This window comes from Oryzias melastigma, linkage group LG9 (genome assembly GCF_002922805.2).
Source record: "Oryzias melastigma strain HK-1 linkage group LG9, ASM292280v2, whole genome shotgun sequence".
Classification (NCBI taxonomy): domain Eukaryota; kingdom Metazoa; phylum Chordata; class Actinopteri; order Beloniformes; family Adrianichthyidae; genus Oryzias; species Oryzias melastigma.
This window is the reverse complement of record NC_050520.1, coordinates 18,247,642-18,261,043: the sequence shown is the minus strand read 5'-3', so window position 1 is coordinate 18,261,043 and position 13,402 is coordinate 18,247,642. Positions and strand designations below refer to the sequence as shown.

The window sequence follows — 13,402 nt, the reverse complement described above, 5'->3', positions numbered from 1 at the left end:
TGAGGAGGGGAAAGAAAAGGATGCTTGATGTGTGTGAAGTGTTTCCTACACAGACAGCTGCAGGGAAGGAGAGAAGGAAGAGGAGCGGTACAGGTGGAAGAGGTGAGGAAAGGCGCCGCTCTGACATCACAGAGAAACTATTCTCACATGCGGTCAGCTCGTGAGCATTCATCACAAGGGCTAATGCCAGGCAGACAGTGCGAGGCCTCCAGAAGACGTGGAAGCTCTCACACACGCTGATTACACAGGGGGGGTGCATCTGGCTTTGAGCTTGATAACTGGCTGTCAGGGTGAGAATTTATTATAAATGTGTGCCTGTCCAGAGGAATGGAAGATACACATGCTTCTCATGAAAAGAAATCTGTGCTTGTGTCAGGTTTCAGGTGCAAACCGAAACAGATCCCTGAGGGCCCAAAGGAGACCAACAGATAAACGGAAAGCTGAAAGGTGGGCAAACAAGCAAGAATACATCTCAAAGTAGATGTTTATCAATCACTTTTTATGAGAAGCTGTGTGCTGTTTTTGGTATCATCTCATTACCTGTCGATGATGACTGGATCAGAGGGGGTCTCATTTCGGTTGCCACAACTTTTCTTCTCGCAGCAGCGACTGAGAAAAAGAAAGAAAGAAAAAGTCAGAACTGGAGAGAAGAAATTAAACATTTGTCTGGCCCATCCGCATGCACGGGCCGGGACAATTCTGCCTCACAGTTGGCCGAAGAGGGAACAGACAAAAGAGGCATGAGAGGGGTGGAGGAGAAGAGACAAAAGAATTTTAAAAAAGGAAGAAAAGGTACAACAGCACACCCTACAAAACAGTGAGAGAGCATTCAAAAGTGAAAAGCCAGCCGGGCAATCTGTCACATTGATTCCGAAATCAAACGCAGCCCCCATGCAGCCTCATTCTTGCGTGTGCACACACACACGGTCCCACAACATCCTACCATTCGTCAGTTGTCCTGTCCAGGGAGCCTGCTGGCCAGCCATCCACTTCCCCCTCCTTCCCAAAGTCCCCTTTACTGCATAACAAAAGTGCCCCCACCCCTAACCATCTGCCACCCCTACACCTCGCCTCAAACCTCTCGTGTCCCAGCTTGGCCCTGCCCTTCCCCCCTCCGCCCCCCTGTCAGACGGCCTCACTCCCCAGCTGTGCCGCTTGCCCTCTGCCTCCTCGGCTCTGTTATTAGCCAGCTGTGAGTCACATTCGGGCATCTGCTGGCTGCACAATGGCAGAGCCCGGTCCATCTCAGCGTCTCTCCCCGGGTCCCGGCTCTCCATCCTTTCCCCTACTGCCCTTCAATCTCGGGTCACTGCCCCGCTTCCACACCACTCTCCTCATCCACAACCCTCTTTTCATAAGTTTGCTTTCCTGCTTCAAAAGAAAAAACAACTCTTCTCCAGATTTATTTTAACACAGACACACAATCCTGATCCTGTGAGAATATTTGTGGGATTGTTCCTCTGCAAGTGTGGAGTTGTTTTGCGGAAGTCTGGCTGTAAAACCACAGGCCAAAAAGGAAGAGGGTCCAGCATGAAACGGGAGCTGGTCCAACAGCACGCTGCAGTACAGCAAAAAGCAGCAGGGGGTTACCACTGTTACAAGAATGATGACAGCCTGCCTAGAATTATAGTTCAGCAGCAGGAAAGTTTCTCGAAAAAAAAAGTTGAGCCTCAAGTGTCGTCCTGAAACCACATTTCAAGCTGACTGAGTGAAAACAGAGTGAATAAAAGTAATGGATATTTGGATGTAGTCCCTGCGGGGAAAAGTTTAAGACAGTTTGTGTGTGTGTGTTAGTGTCACTCACCTGCACATGACCTCGTGTGTGAGCAGAACTCGGCACATTTCTGGATTCTTGTTTTGTCCTTCATAGGATATGGGCTGACAGAGAGCAATGGGAAAGATTCAGTTTCAGGGAAAAACCAATGAACTGGTATTTATTCAGCTGAGAGTGCAGTCATCTTGAAGAGGACTTGGAGAGAGTTGACCAACCTGTTTGGTGACAGAGTCGATGAGACGTGCATAGAGATCTTGCTCTGTGCGAACCCCTGTGCAAAAACGACAAATTGTCAATAATTACTTTAAAAATCAAGATTATATGTTTAAAAAATGCATACATGTATATCTTTGCATTTACTTATTATTTCAATTTTTGATTTATAAGTTATAAAACTTCGTGCTGTTTCCCAGCAGAAATTTGCAGTATTTGTTACAATCCCTGATCAATTTTATTGAAAACATCTGATAACAAAACTGGTTTCCCACCTTTAATATTTATGTATAAAAATGATTTTTGTTTGCTTTTGTGTTTTCTTTTCTTTTCTTTTGCCAATATTTCCAGAAACCAACTAAAAAGCACCTTTTAAATCTATTTGACTGATTAATCCCATTAATAATTGTAAAATAACTGCTGGTCTGCTAACATAGAATGAACTTTGTACAGACTTTGTGCAAAGAGAACACGACTGGCATTTCTACGATGGTTTCTGAGGGAATTCAAAGTTATTTGATGTTTGATCAAAATTTTTCATGTTCTGGTTTGAGGTCACAACTTCTCGAGCTTTCTCACGACTCAAACACATTTCTTTTTTTATTTTGTGTTTTGGTCGTTTATGTGTTAGGATGGAAATAACTCCAAACTTTGGTTACTGATAGTGGAAGACATGACAGATCAACTAGCAAAATCAGATCTGTGGATTATTTTTTATGGCTTTTAAGTTCATAAACAAGTTCTCCAGAGGCACCTGGACCTCCAGATGCTTTTATCTCTTTATTGCAAATAAAAACAAAGAAATAAGAATGTTTGATAAGTTGGTTCATGAGGGAAAACCCATAGATTTTCTTATGGAGACTTTGGAGAAAACTGCTTTTAAAATATGTTTCTCTCATCAAAGTTTGGATCGAGATGCCTTTGATATATCTTGGGGGAAGATGACGATGGGAGAGGATGTAGAGGAAGTGCTTAGAGTGTGCTTGTGTTTATGGATGAGGGAGCCGCTGTAGCACACATCTTTTATCTTCTCTCCCAGGGGTGCTGATGATGGCAGAGAAGGGGCAGCGGTGGCTCATGGGAACCGATTTTCTCAGTGATCTTGTGTTGAGGATACAGGGGTGCGGAGGTGAGTTTGGGGATTCTGGTGAAACTTGTAGCTCATTTGAACATTTCAGAAAAGTGAGGGCGTGTAGGTGTGTTTCACGCTCAAATGCTGGTTTCTGATGAGCCACTTTTGACCCAGCTGTAACTCTTTTGGGTCAAGTTTTACTGGCAAAGATCAGCGTTCTGTTTGAACCAACTCACCATTGCTGTAGAGGAGCTGGAGCTTGTAGTGAGTGCCGTTGTTGGTCTTCTCTCCCGTCTGTTCTTTGCAAAACAGATAACACAGACACACAAGCGCATGAATTTGTGTGCAGATGGGCACAAAGGGGCATGAAGCACAAACCTGCAGTTCGCACTCTCCATGGATCAGCTTCAAGATCACTTAAGCTGAGTACTTAACCTTGATTTGGACGCTCTTTGTAGAGTTCCAGCTCTCGTGTTGGAAACAAAGGTCCTTAAACCCTCGGATCAAATGCCACGGTTGTATGTGTGAGTCTCTGCAACCTGTGTGTGTGAAACTAAGCAGCAGTCGACCTTGACAGAAAAACTTCCTTTTCGCTTTTCTTCCATCCCCTATGCTCTGCCTCCACTAACCTCTCACTTCTTCCCACTTTTCCCCCTTTCTCGCCATGTTCCAACGCTTTCCTTCTCTTCTTCTACCTCTACTGGTCTTTCTAAGTGGTCTCTGAGGAATGCTCTCTGGTCCAGTAACCCAGGAGGCTGGCATCACAGAGATGAGCGCAGGAGGGGAGGAGAAAAGAACAAGCGCACTGAAAAAGTAGCCGGGAAAGTAGACAGTGAGAAAGAAGCCGTGCGGAAATTAAGATGCGTGAAGATTATCTGGAAAGTAACAGACTCCAAGTTTAACGCGCAGTGTGAGACTGAAGCTCCTCAGGTGATTGATAGATGGCTGGCTTCATAACTTCTAGGAATGCACACAGAGGTGCATTTATTTTCGCCACGCCGTCGTTTTACAGCTGCATAATTACGAGGCAAAAACAGATGCCAGGGTAACCATGCAGAAAATGAACTTCTCCACTACCACCACATGAGTCAGCGCTGGCCTGTGTGCCACTAAAGATCCACAGAGTGAAACTGCTGCCTCTGTGAACTGAAGCCGGGAAACTGGGCTTCAGCTTCCCTCACAGACCACAGGTGTTGCCCCTCCGAGAGGATGTGACCGCCCTCAACAAACCTAAAGAATCCTTCAACATCTAACTCCACACTGAGTTTGGTTTTCTACAACCTGAGGAATCCAGCTGCCAACTGTTTAAAAGTATGGGAGGGGGGCATGAAAGAACAGACTTTGATGAGTTCACTGTATAACTTAATGGGAGCAAGCATCATTTGCATTTTTTAAAAAGTAGTGATGTCCGCCTAATGAGGCAAGCTGCTAATTAGTCATATTCTTTTTGAATCCCACTTCATCAGCTCATTGAGGGTAAACCTTGTGTAAACACGCGGCCGTCAGCTGTTTCAGATGTTTCGCTCTCTGGGTGAGACCAATCCCAGCTGAAAATCTGTCAGTCTGATTCTGGAGACCATGTTGAGCCTCTCAAAAGAAGTGCAGAGATTAAATCTGTATGCACTGATGACTGGGTGATGAGCAGGTACAGTATAGGAGAGTGTGGCGCACCTTTTCATGCTCAACAAAATCCGCAAAGGCCGTCCTCTCCACCTCCACGGGCTGGCCGTGTCTGTCGTACAGAGCCAGGACGAAGTGGAAGAAGTTGGACTTGCGCAGATTTGAAGGCGGCTGCTTCTCAAAATGAGCTCTTGACAGAGCAACTCCGCTGAGGGAACAACAGGAAGAGACATCAGCTCTCAGAAACCGTTATGAGCAACAACACTCTGTTCAAAGACTCACAGCCTGCAGCTCATCTCAGTTTTTGAGTTTTTTTATTTTTTCTAATGGAAATCACTTAAGATGGAAAAATATCTCATAGAAAAGAAGAAAGCCATGAATAAATAAAGTTTTTAAAATGTGCTAAAGAATATGAAAACCACATTTAAAAATGTTCACTGAGATCATTTATTTACTGATACGATAAATATAAGGATTTAAAAAAATAAATACACATTTTTAATTTTTTTTATAAATCTTAATTTTTCTCCTTACATATTAAACACTGAAGAGTACAACAAATATGAGTGATATTCAAGAAAGAAGAGGAAAAATACCTTTGATGGTCACATGTTTTTTATTTCTTTTATTTATTTAACCTTTATTTTACAAGTGAATTCCATTGAGATTAGATCTCTTTTTCAGGTGGTTGATATGCGCATCACGTAGAATACGAGAAATGTAGCATTTTTATATGCTGACTGTTGATCTTGGATATGTTTAAACTGGGAAAAATAACTTCAGATCGAGAGAAAACGAATAAAAAAACAACAACAATTTGACCGAAAAGGCCCTTTCAGAACTCCTGTAAATGCTCATGCAAGTGTTATGTGTTTTTCATGCTAAAAATGTTTTTAACATCCGAAAATCCCCTTTTAACGCTTTCAATAAAATATTAATAAATTACTAAATTAAAACAATCGAAAACCATTGTGATTTAGTCTCGTCAAATATTTAATGTCGCACATCTAGAAAATTAATAAGTATATAAATATTTGTAATTAAAACTAAATAATTTAAATGCCTGAAATGTATTTTGTTTGTCTGTTTTGTGGAAGATGGTGGTGCGTTTCGTGAATCTTTACGCTGTTGCAGCAACTTTGTTTTCAGTGAGTTTGGAGCAGCTGAGCGCAAGCGCTTTACGCACAAATGCAGGTAAATACTTCATGGTTTAGTTAAATATCTAATGTTTAATTTTTTTTTAAAAAAGTACATCCAAAGATATTTCGATCCCATTTTATGTTGGGACTGCAAACTTTTATTTTCTGACAGTAAATCCAAATTTTCTGTGATCCCCAAAACTTTACAGAACTCTGACATTTTATTTATCTGGAAAATCTTTGTAAAAGTCTTGATTTTTATAAAAGGTTAAATAACTTCAGCATAAAGTATTTCGTTTTTTTCTTTTATCCTTGCATTATCAAAAGTTTTTATAGATTTCGGAGCAGATGTTTTTTTAGGAAAATTCTTGACGCATTTTGCAACAAGTAGTTTAGATTGTTTTGATTTTAATCTCAGCTCCTGTGCGACATTATGTCAAGACAACAAAACACATTCAATAATTTATATATATTAAAATAAGAGCAGTTCATCAAATAAAGTCAATGGATTAGCAGAGTTTAGACTGTACCTTTGTGCTGCAACGTTCGCATCCACAACTCCAACATTACGCACCCACGACCGGACTGAATCCATCTCCTCTCCAAGACTTCTCTCTTTTAATCCGCTAACTTCTCGTATCAGATGCTCCTGGATACCGAACATTTAAGCCTTGTCCGGATGCTTCAGTGAACTTGAGTAACTTAAAAGGTAAAAATGTGCGCTGGACATGCAGCTACAGCACTTTAACAACAGAAGGTTCCCCTTGAGGCGCCGCGCTTCTCCAGAGCGCTCTGGGATGGAAATGATAGAATTTTTTTAAAGAAAAGACGAATGATGCCGTGTGGAAACTAAAAAATAAAATCCTTCACTGAAACCCAAACAGATTTCCTGTCAATGTTCACTCGGCGATTGTAAACAGATTTCTCCACGGAGTGCGAGCATCCTCCACGAGCGTGCCTCAGCCTGCGCGCAGCTGTTCGTGTGCTGGGTTCAACTGCAAAGACAGATGAGACCGAACTGGACTCGAAATATTTCTAAATACTTTTTGTGCAGAAAGTCTTCCTTTGTCACGAGGCTAGATCGGATCAAAAACAGCTGATCCGACAGCCATGGGGCTCGTAGTGATTTGAAGCATCAATGAGTGCCGGGATGGAGCGTGGAGGAGGGGCCTTGGTGCCATATGGGGGACTGATTGTTGAAATGGATGCTCTCATTGGTGTAAAGTGCATCCCTTGTTTGGACTTGTGCCAGATTCAGCATCCAACCCGTGACTTATACTGCAAACTTTTTACACAAGAGTTCCACCGTTTTTGGTTGTTTTAAAAAGTTACATTTTGATTTTTTTTAACAAGTAAACCTGCATTTTTCTTAAAATGCCAAAAGAATTTAATGACTTATTTGTATTTAGGGGCGTAAAATTCCCATATTTGTATTTTAAAATAACTTTTTTTCAAGTGATCTTTACTTTTTGTGTGTCATAAGTGTCTTTGCGCTGCGCAGCTTATGCCCCCCGTAGCCTGTAGCTGCAGCAAATCCTGTTTGCTTCATTAATTCAAGTCAGCATCTGAAACAAGTGCGCTCTCGACAGGCGCGCATTCACGGCTCCACCGTCTGCTCCTTTGAACGAAGCGATTCTGCTGAGGACGCATCGCATCAGTGTCAGCCGCAACAATAGCCGTCTGGTTGGTCCATCAATCTCCAGCGGCAGCCGACAGAGCTGCGCTCTGATTGGCGTCTGGACCGATGTGTGACGGAGCCCGAAATGAGTTCTTAATCAGAAGAGACCATAATCTCGAGTTCTGACTGGTTTGGGAAAAACAGGTGGGTCTAAAAATCACATATACAAGCATCACTGTGAGCCAAAACCTCGTGCGTAAAATAAAAAAAAACTTGATTAAGTTTGTCAAGTTTGGAAGTTAAAATTGTAATTTAGTTTGTCTGTGACTTTTAACAAATGTTTTCCTTTTTGTTCTGCTATTATATTTTTAAAATGCTCTAATATCTTTACCGTCTCACTCAAAATCAACAGTTTCAGAAATAATTCCTGCATGTGGGCTAAAAAATAATTTCTAATCTCATTTGTTTACCCGTGAAAAGGAAAGTTTTTTTTTTTTTTTCTTTCTCTCAATCCTGGTTTCTTGCCCCTTACCGAGTCTATTGTCTCTGCGTGAAGTTGGTGCGCCTGGACAATGAATGTAAATCTCCCCCCTTGGATCCCGCCTCAATCCGCCATCTGCCAGCGCGGGACAAAGTCAGATGTTCCCCCAATTAGGAGAAAGGTCTTGGGGAATCCTGCTGCCGAGTCTCCGCCCATGTCGCCGTGTCCCTCACACACTTCTGATGGGATGACTGACAGCTGTACTTAACCTGAGAGCCATGAAAAATCCATACATCATCACGCACCACATTCCTTCACCAGGTTCCTAAAAACGAGAGAAAATTACAGTTTCAGCAGTGAGTTTATTTGATTAAGCCTACAATGGCTCTTTAAATAGATTTTTTTCTAGAATTGAAGCTGTGTTTGTAATTTCATGAGAGGGACTGACATCTCCATCTTTACGCATCACCAGAACGTGAGAAATCCTTTTTACGCGCATCAGACTTATAGTTCAGCTCTTTAACAAGAAAACAGGAGTTTGGAAGTTCAGAATTGAGCTCTTTTTTAATGGCATTGATTTATTCTCCAAAATATTGAAAGCTTAATAGAGTCTGTATTTCGATTTTTTTCTTTTTTTTTTTAATTCGCAATTATAGCAGCTTACATTGTGACCGGTATTGTTTCTCATAGATGATCTTGAAATGAAAACTTTATTTGTCTTAAGAAGTAAGCATCCCTCTACATTCAGACCCACTTGTGCGCCTTTTTGTAGGATGAAGCCACAGATTATGCAAAAATAAATAAATAAAATACAAAATAAATAAAAGAACTTAACCAAACTCGTGTCTTTCTGTTTAATTGAACTCACTGAGGCGATCAGCCCGTGTTTTTTTGGGGAGGTGGGGGGTGAATGATGGGGGTGTACGGGATCAGTGACTGCTAAACTAAACAATGGGGTATCGTGTGCCGCTCGTCGTCTTCAGCATTCCCCTGCTCCCATGGGACACGCAGAGCCACTCTGTGGATGGCACTGAGTCCACGGAGGTCAGGAGGGGGCGTGGCCTGTGTGTGCCCGTGCATGTTTGCCTACGCGTGTGTGCGTGCGTGTGCGTAAAAAGAGGGAGGCGGATGGCGACGCAGCAGCTGGTTTCCGTCCCTTCCTCCGCGCTGTGTGGAAGCGACAGCGGAGTCAATGCGACCCACCACGTCACCTATTGATCGTCATATATTGCTTTTTTCCCTATATGTTAAGGGAAGGATGTAGATATACCCCATGGGACTGTCTGAAGGAGCAATTAAAGCTGGACGACTGCTCTTTTTAAGTATCAAACCACTGCTTCTGGTAAACATTTAGGTTCAATTTTAGCTTACAATTATGAGGGGAGGAAAATCCATGTAAAAACAAGTTTATATTTCCTGTCCATACAAACTCCACTTTAGTGGATTTACCAATTCTTGCCAGAAAACCTCACACTCATGCAACAAATTCATGTTTTCAGGCCAGTTACTGTACCCTGACTTAACAATAAATAAGCTTGATCATGTGTATGGTTTATAGTTTGCCTATATGTCTGGAGTTACACAAAAATATATCTTTTAAACATGAGATGATGAAATATAAACTTTTGATGACCATGATGATTTCCCTTTCTGTTATCTGATGAGGTCATTTCATTAAAAAAATCAACTCAATTAATATTATAATGAATTAAACTTTCTGTATTTATGCCAATAATGTAACAGTTGCTCAATCACTTTCTATAGTCAGAATTTGTTACAATCATTTGTGTTTTTCAGGATTTCTGAATGCTTTACCCTATTTTTTGAAGATGCAGCACAAAGTTATGATATATTTTTTGAAGATCAACGATCAAAGTACTGGATTTTTTCTTTTACTTTAGTGTTCTTGTTGTATCTTGAAAGGTAAATCTCATTGTTACCATGTATTGTGACGGGGAAAAAAGTGAAAATTAGGTATACATTGATAAACACAGAGATTTTGTGTAGTTAATTCTTTATTCGTTTACCCACGAAAAAAATACTTAGTTAATTGGAGCTTAAACTGTCTTTTCAAAATGAGTCTGTCAACATTTAACAATTTAACATTTACAATATTTACATTCAAATCTACACTTTCATTTTAAGAATAAGTTAGAGTGGAAACTCTGAACAGCGTTAGGGTTTAAAATTGGTACACTCGCGCCACCTGCTGGTCAGGTCAGTTCAGTTCTAAACCTGAAAACGGGTTTTCTGTGAGTCTGTTTGGGTGTTTTTGTCATTACGCATTGAACTCATGAACGCGCATTAACTCAAAGTATGAATCGACCCTAAATTTGAGGAAAGTTAGAAAAAAAGAGGAGGTAAGAATAAAAAAAAGGGTTTAAAAAATCCCACAGAACAAATTTAATGGTTACCTTATTGTATTTATTGGTTTGACATAGTTGTTAATACAATAGTAATTACTAGTAATAGTTATTTTAGTCTCTAGATAATATATTTATTCATATAGTTTTTAATTAATAGAAAATGTATGGGAAAAAAAAAACTTTATCTCATAAGTCCAGCTACAGAACAATCCAGATGTAAAACTGTGTCTATATGGCTTTAATTCAATGTGAGCAATGATAAATATATAACTGAATGGCTTATTAAACGCTAGGATACATATCTAAATGTATTCAGACTATTGACTCGTTCAGGGTGTACTACCTTCACTTAACAGTGGCTGGGATAGGCTCCAGCAACCCCGTGACCCCAAAAGGAATGAAGCGGGTTCAGAAGATGAAGGAATGGATCGAAATTCACTTTATGTTTATGGATCAGATGCAGAATGGACAACATGATAAAGTAGGGCCTGGAGGCACAAAGTGTAAAAATAAGATGCTTCTTATTTTGTGGATACTTTTAAAATTGCTGTAAATTCAACAGTCAACTGAATAAATTATGTAGAAATTTGTTGCTATAAAAGTTTCTATTTACCTGATGGTTTTTGGGGTTCTTGGACAGGCCCAAATCAGCCATCTCCTGGAGAGAAAGAGAAAAAAAACCTTCTCTATATGCAAGTAATGAGTGTCTTTTGATTGTTTTGTCACCAGAGTTAAACAGCATGACTGTGTGAACAAACCCTCTAAAGAATGTGATTATTATTTTAAAGTACAACTACTTTTTTTTCCATTTCATGAACCAAATTTGCTGAAATTTTGCTTCAAATTGCAAAGATTTTTTTCCTATTTCACTTGAATTTGCAACATATTTTATTAGTAATCATGGACAAATTACTATTGTCGGGGGATGTTATGTTTCTATGATTCAGTCTCTGTCATTATGGACTCCCAAACTTCTTGTGGCCTTCAGAATAGTTCAAGACAATTTCCACTCCAGAACTTTGAGAAGAAGTCAGACCACAGACAGCAGGCCGGTCATCTTGCCCAACATCACTGCCTGATCTCACAATTGTGCTTCTGAAAGAATAGTCAGAGATGTCTTAACCTTGTTGAAAGATTTCCCTGAACTGTTCAAATTCAAAAGGTGGGGTAACGATATATAAAACCCCACAGACCACAAATCATGTTACTTAAGCACCTTTTTCCACCTTTACTACTTGTTTTAGGTGTATTTTCTAATCAACCTGTAGGGTATCCTTGAGTCTTGTGGAATTCACAGATAAATTAAATGCATTATTATGTAAAAATAATATCCCTCTGCGTATCCATGAGTTAAAACTTTTACAAAAACAGTGCATACAGGATACATTCAGACAGGAAGAAGCAGGCATTAAGTTATAAATATTCATGCTAAGAAAACAAGGAACAAAAGAAAAAAATAATAGTTTAGAAAAACCTGTTTAAAATTGGTTGCTACTTCCTGGAGAAAAAAAAATTCCATATTTTTTAGACCAGTCACTCAGTAGTTTCAGACATTGTGTTACGCACTACTTCAACCTATGCTGAATGTCTTTGACTGGGTTTGGCACAACAGAAATACATTTCCCAAATCTGTCATCCCCAAGGCTGCATTTTACCTTTTGTCAAACTCAGTGAAAACAAGTTTACACATCAGAATGGGGAAGAAGGTAATTTAAATGGCTTAAAACTTGACAAACCTCAGAAATACTTTATGACGGAACAAGGTTAATACACACCCATGGCATTTCTCAACCAAGAGTGAATGCTTTTTCTTGCTTTATTGAACAAAAGAGGTGTAACTGATGTAACTGAATAAGAACTAAATTCAGACTTCAATACTTGGCATTTCCAGAATGCTACTAAACGATAGTTATTGTATATTAATGGCTTTAATCCTAAAGTATAATCTGCGGCCTCCATTTTTTAATGTTTGATTTTTAAAATGTGTTTCCCAATCAGGTATTATGTGGTATTTAACCAGACCTCTAGTTGTTGGCAGATCAGTTTTGTCCTCATTTGTAATCCACAGTCTTGAAGCAGTTTCATTGCAGTGACTGTTAAGTCAGCGAGATGGAGATTGTTTGAGAAATCTTAATACAATTATCCACAGTAGTTTTTTTTAACTTTGTTAGTTTGAAACTTGTACATAATAGAAATGTTGACTGTTTCTGACGTTTTCTTTGACACATCGTTTTTAGCTTATGGAACTGTTACACACTACATTATTTTTGTTTATGATGCAAATTTCCTGTTTAAAATGTGCACCATCTGGAAAAAAACCCCAGATCTCACACCAGCTCCTGGACACTCCAGGTTGCAGACATGCAGTTAGGGAGACACACGCTAAAGAACACACTAAACACAGTATAGCATGGTGGAAAAAGGGATTTAGCCCATGGTGTTCACACTGGACAACCAGGGAGGGGCTTCCTCTTCCTCGTCCTTTCCTTTTTTTTTTTTTTTTTTACTATTTTCGAGCTCAGCATGTCCAAATCTTCCAGTTGGAAGAGATTTGGTGTGAAATACTAAAGTGGTGCAAATCTCATAAATCTTGCTCCCTGCTTTTTTGTCCACAGCTCTATTCCAATATATGAAAGACTTGATGTTGTGTTTTCTGGTGACGCATGATTACTAATTTCTCTTCTATAATCACTTTTCAAACAGTCGACACTTCTGTGAATTACAGGGGACGTCATCCACGTGTCACTGCCAGATCTGAGTTCCTGATTGGTCAAAGTATAACCTGGTTTCACTTTCAATGCAGGTTCAATGGCCACATTTTGTACATAGACCCTGAAAGCAGTCATAGAAACTTGTGACTATATGTCAACGTAGCGCACATTTATATGACTTTCTATTGGAAGTAGTCGACTGAACACGCATTTCTTGAGGCAAACTTAGCTCAATATAAGTCTGACTCCTGAGTCTTGTTGAAATCAATTTTCTATGTATTTTGTATGCATTAAAACAGCCTTTCTTTAACAGCTGTTTTACAGAAAAGTTTACTGAATAAGGAGGTATAATAAGACACGGTGGGAGGTAGCGCCTCACCTGTCATAAAATGTCATAAAATGTATACA

At 39.9% G+C, this 13,402-nt stretch overlaps 1 protein-coding gene across 2 annotated transcripts in view; it reads right to left on the bottom strand.

Moving 5' to 3' along the window:
* Positions 1 to 7,105, bottom strand: part of ebf2 (EBF transcription factor 2) — a 28,454-nt gene extending 21,349 nt beyond the window's left edge. Inside the window, exons 1-6 of one of the 2 annotated variants that reach the window (XM_024274947.2) lie at positions 6,349 to 7,105; positions 4,731 to 4,887; positions 3,296 to 3,353; positions 1,990 to 2,045; positions 1,805 to 1,878; positions 541 to 609 (exon numbers count right to left, since the gene is read on the bottom strand). In XM_024274947.2, the coding sequence (XP_024130715.1) occupies positions 541 to 609; positions 1,805 to 1,878; positions 1,990 to 2,045; positions 3,296 to 3,353; positions 4,731 to 4,887; positions 6,349 to 6,482 (548 nt within the window). In that variant the 5' untranslated portion in view covers positions 6,483 to 7,105. The remainder of the gene's footprint in view (positions 1 to 540; positions 610 to 1,804; positions 1,879 to 1,989; positions 2,046 to 3,295; positions 3,354 to 4,730; positions 4,888 to 6,348) is intronic. The other variant, XM_024274948.2, reaches the window with a different exon arrangement.
* Between the last annotated feature and the right edge of the window lie 6,297 nt (positions 7,106 to 13,402).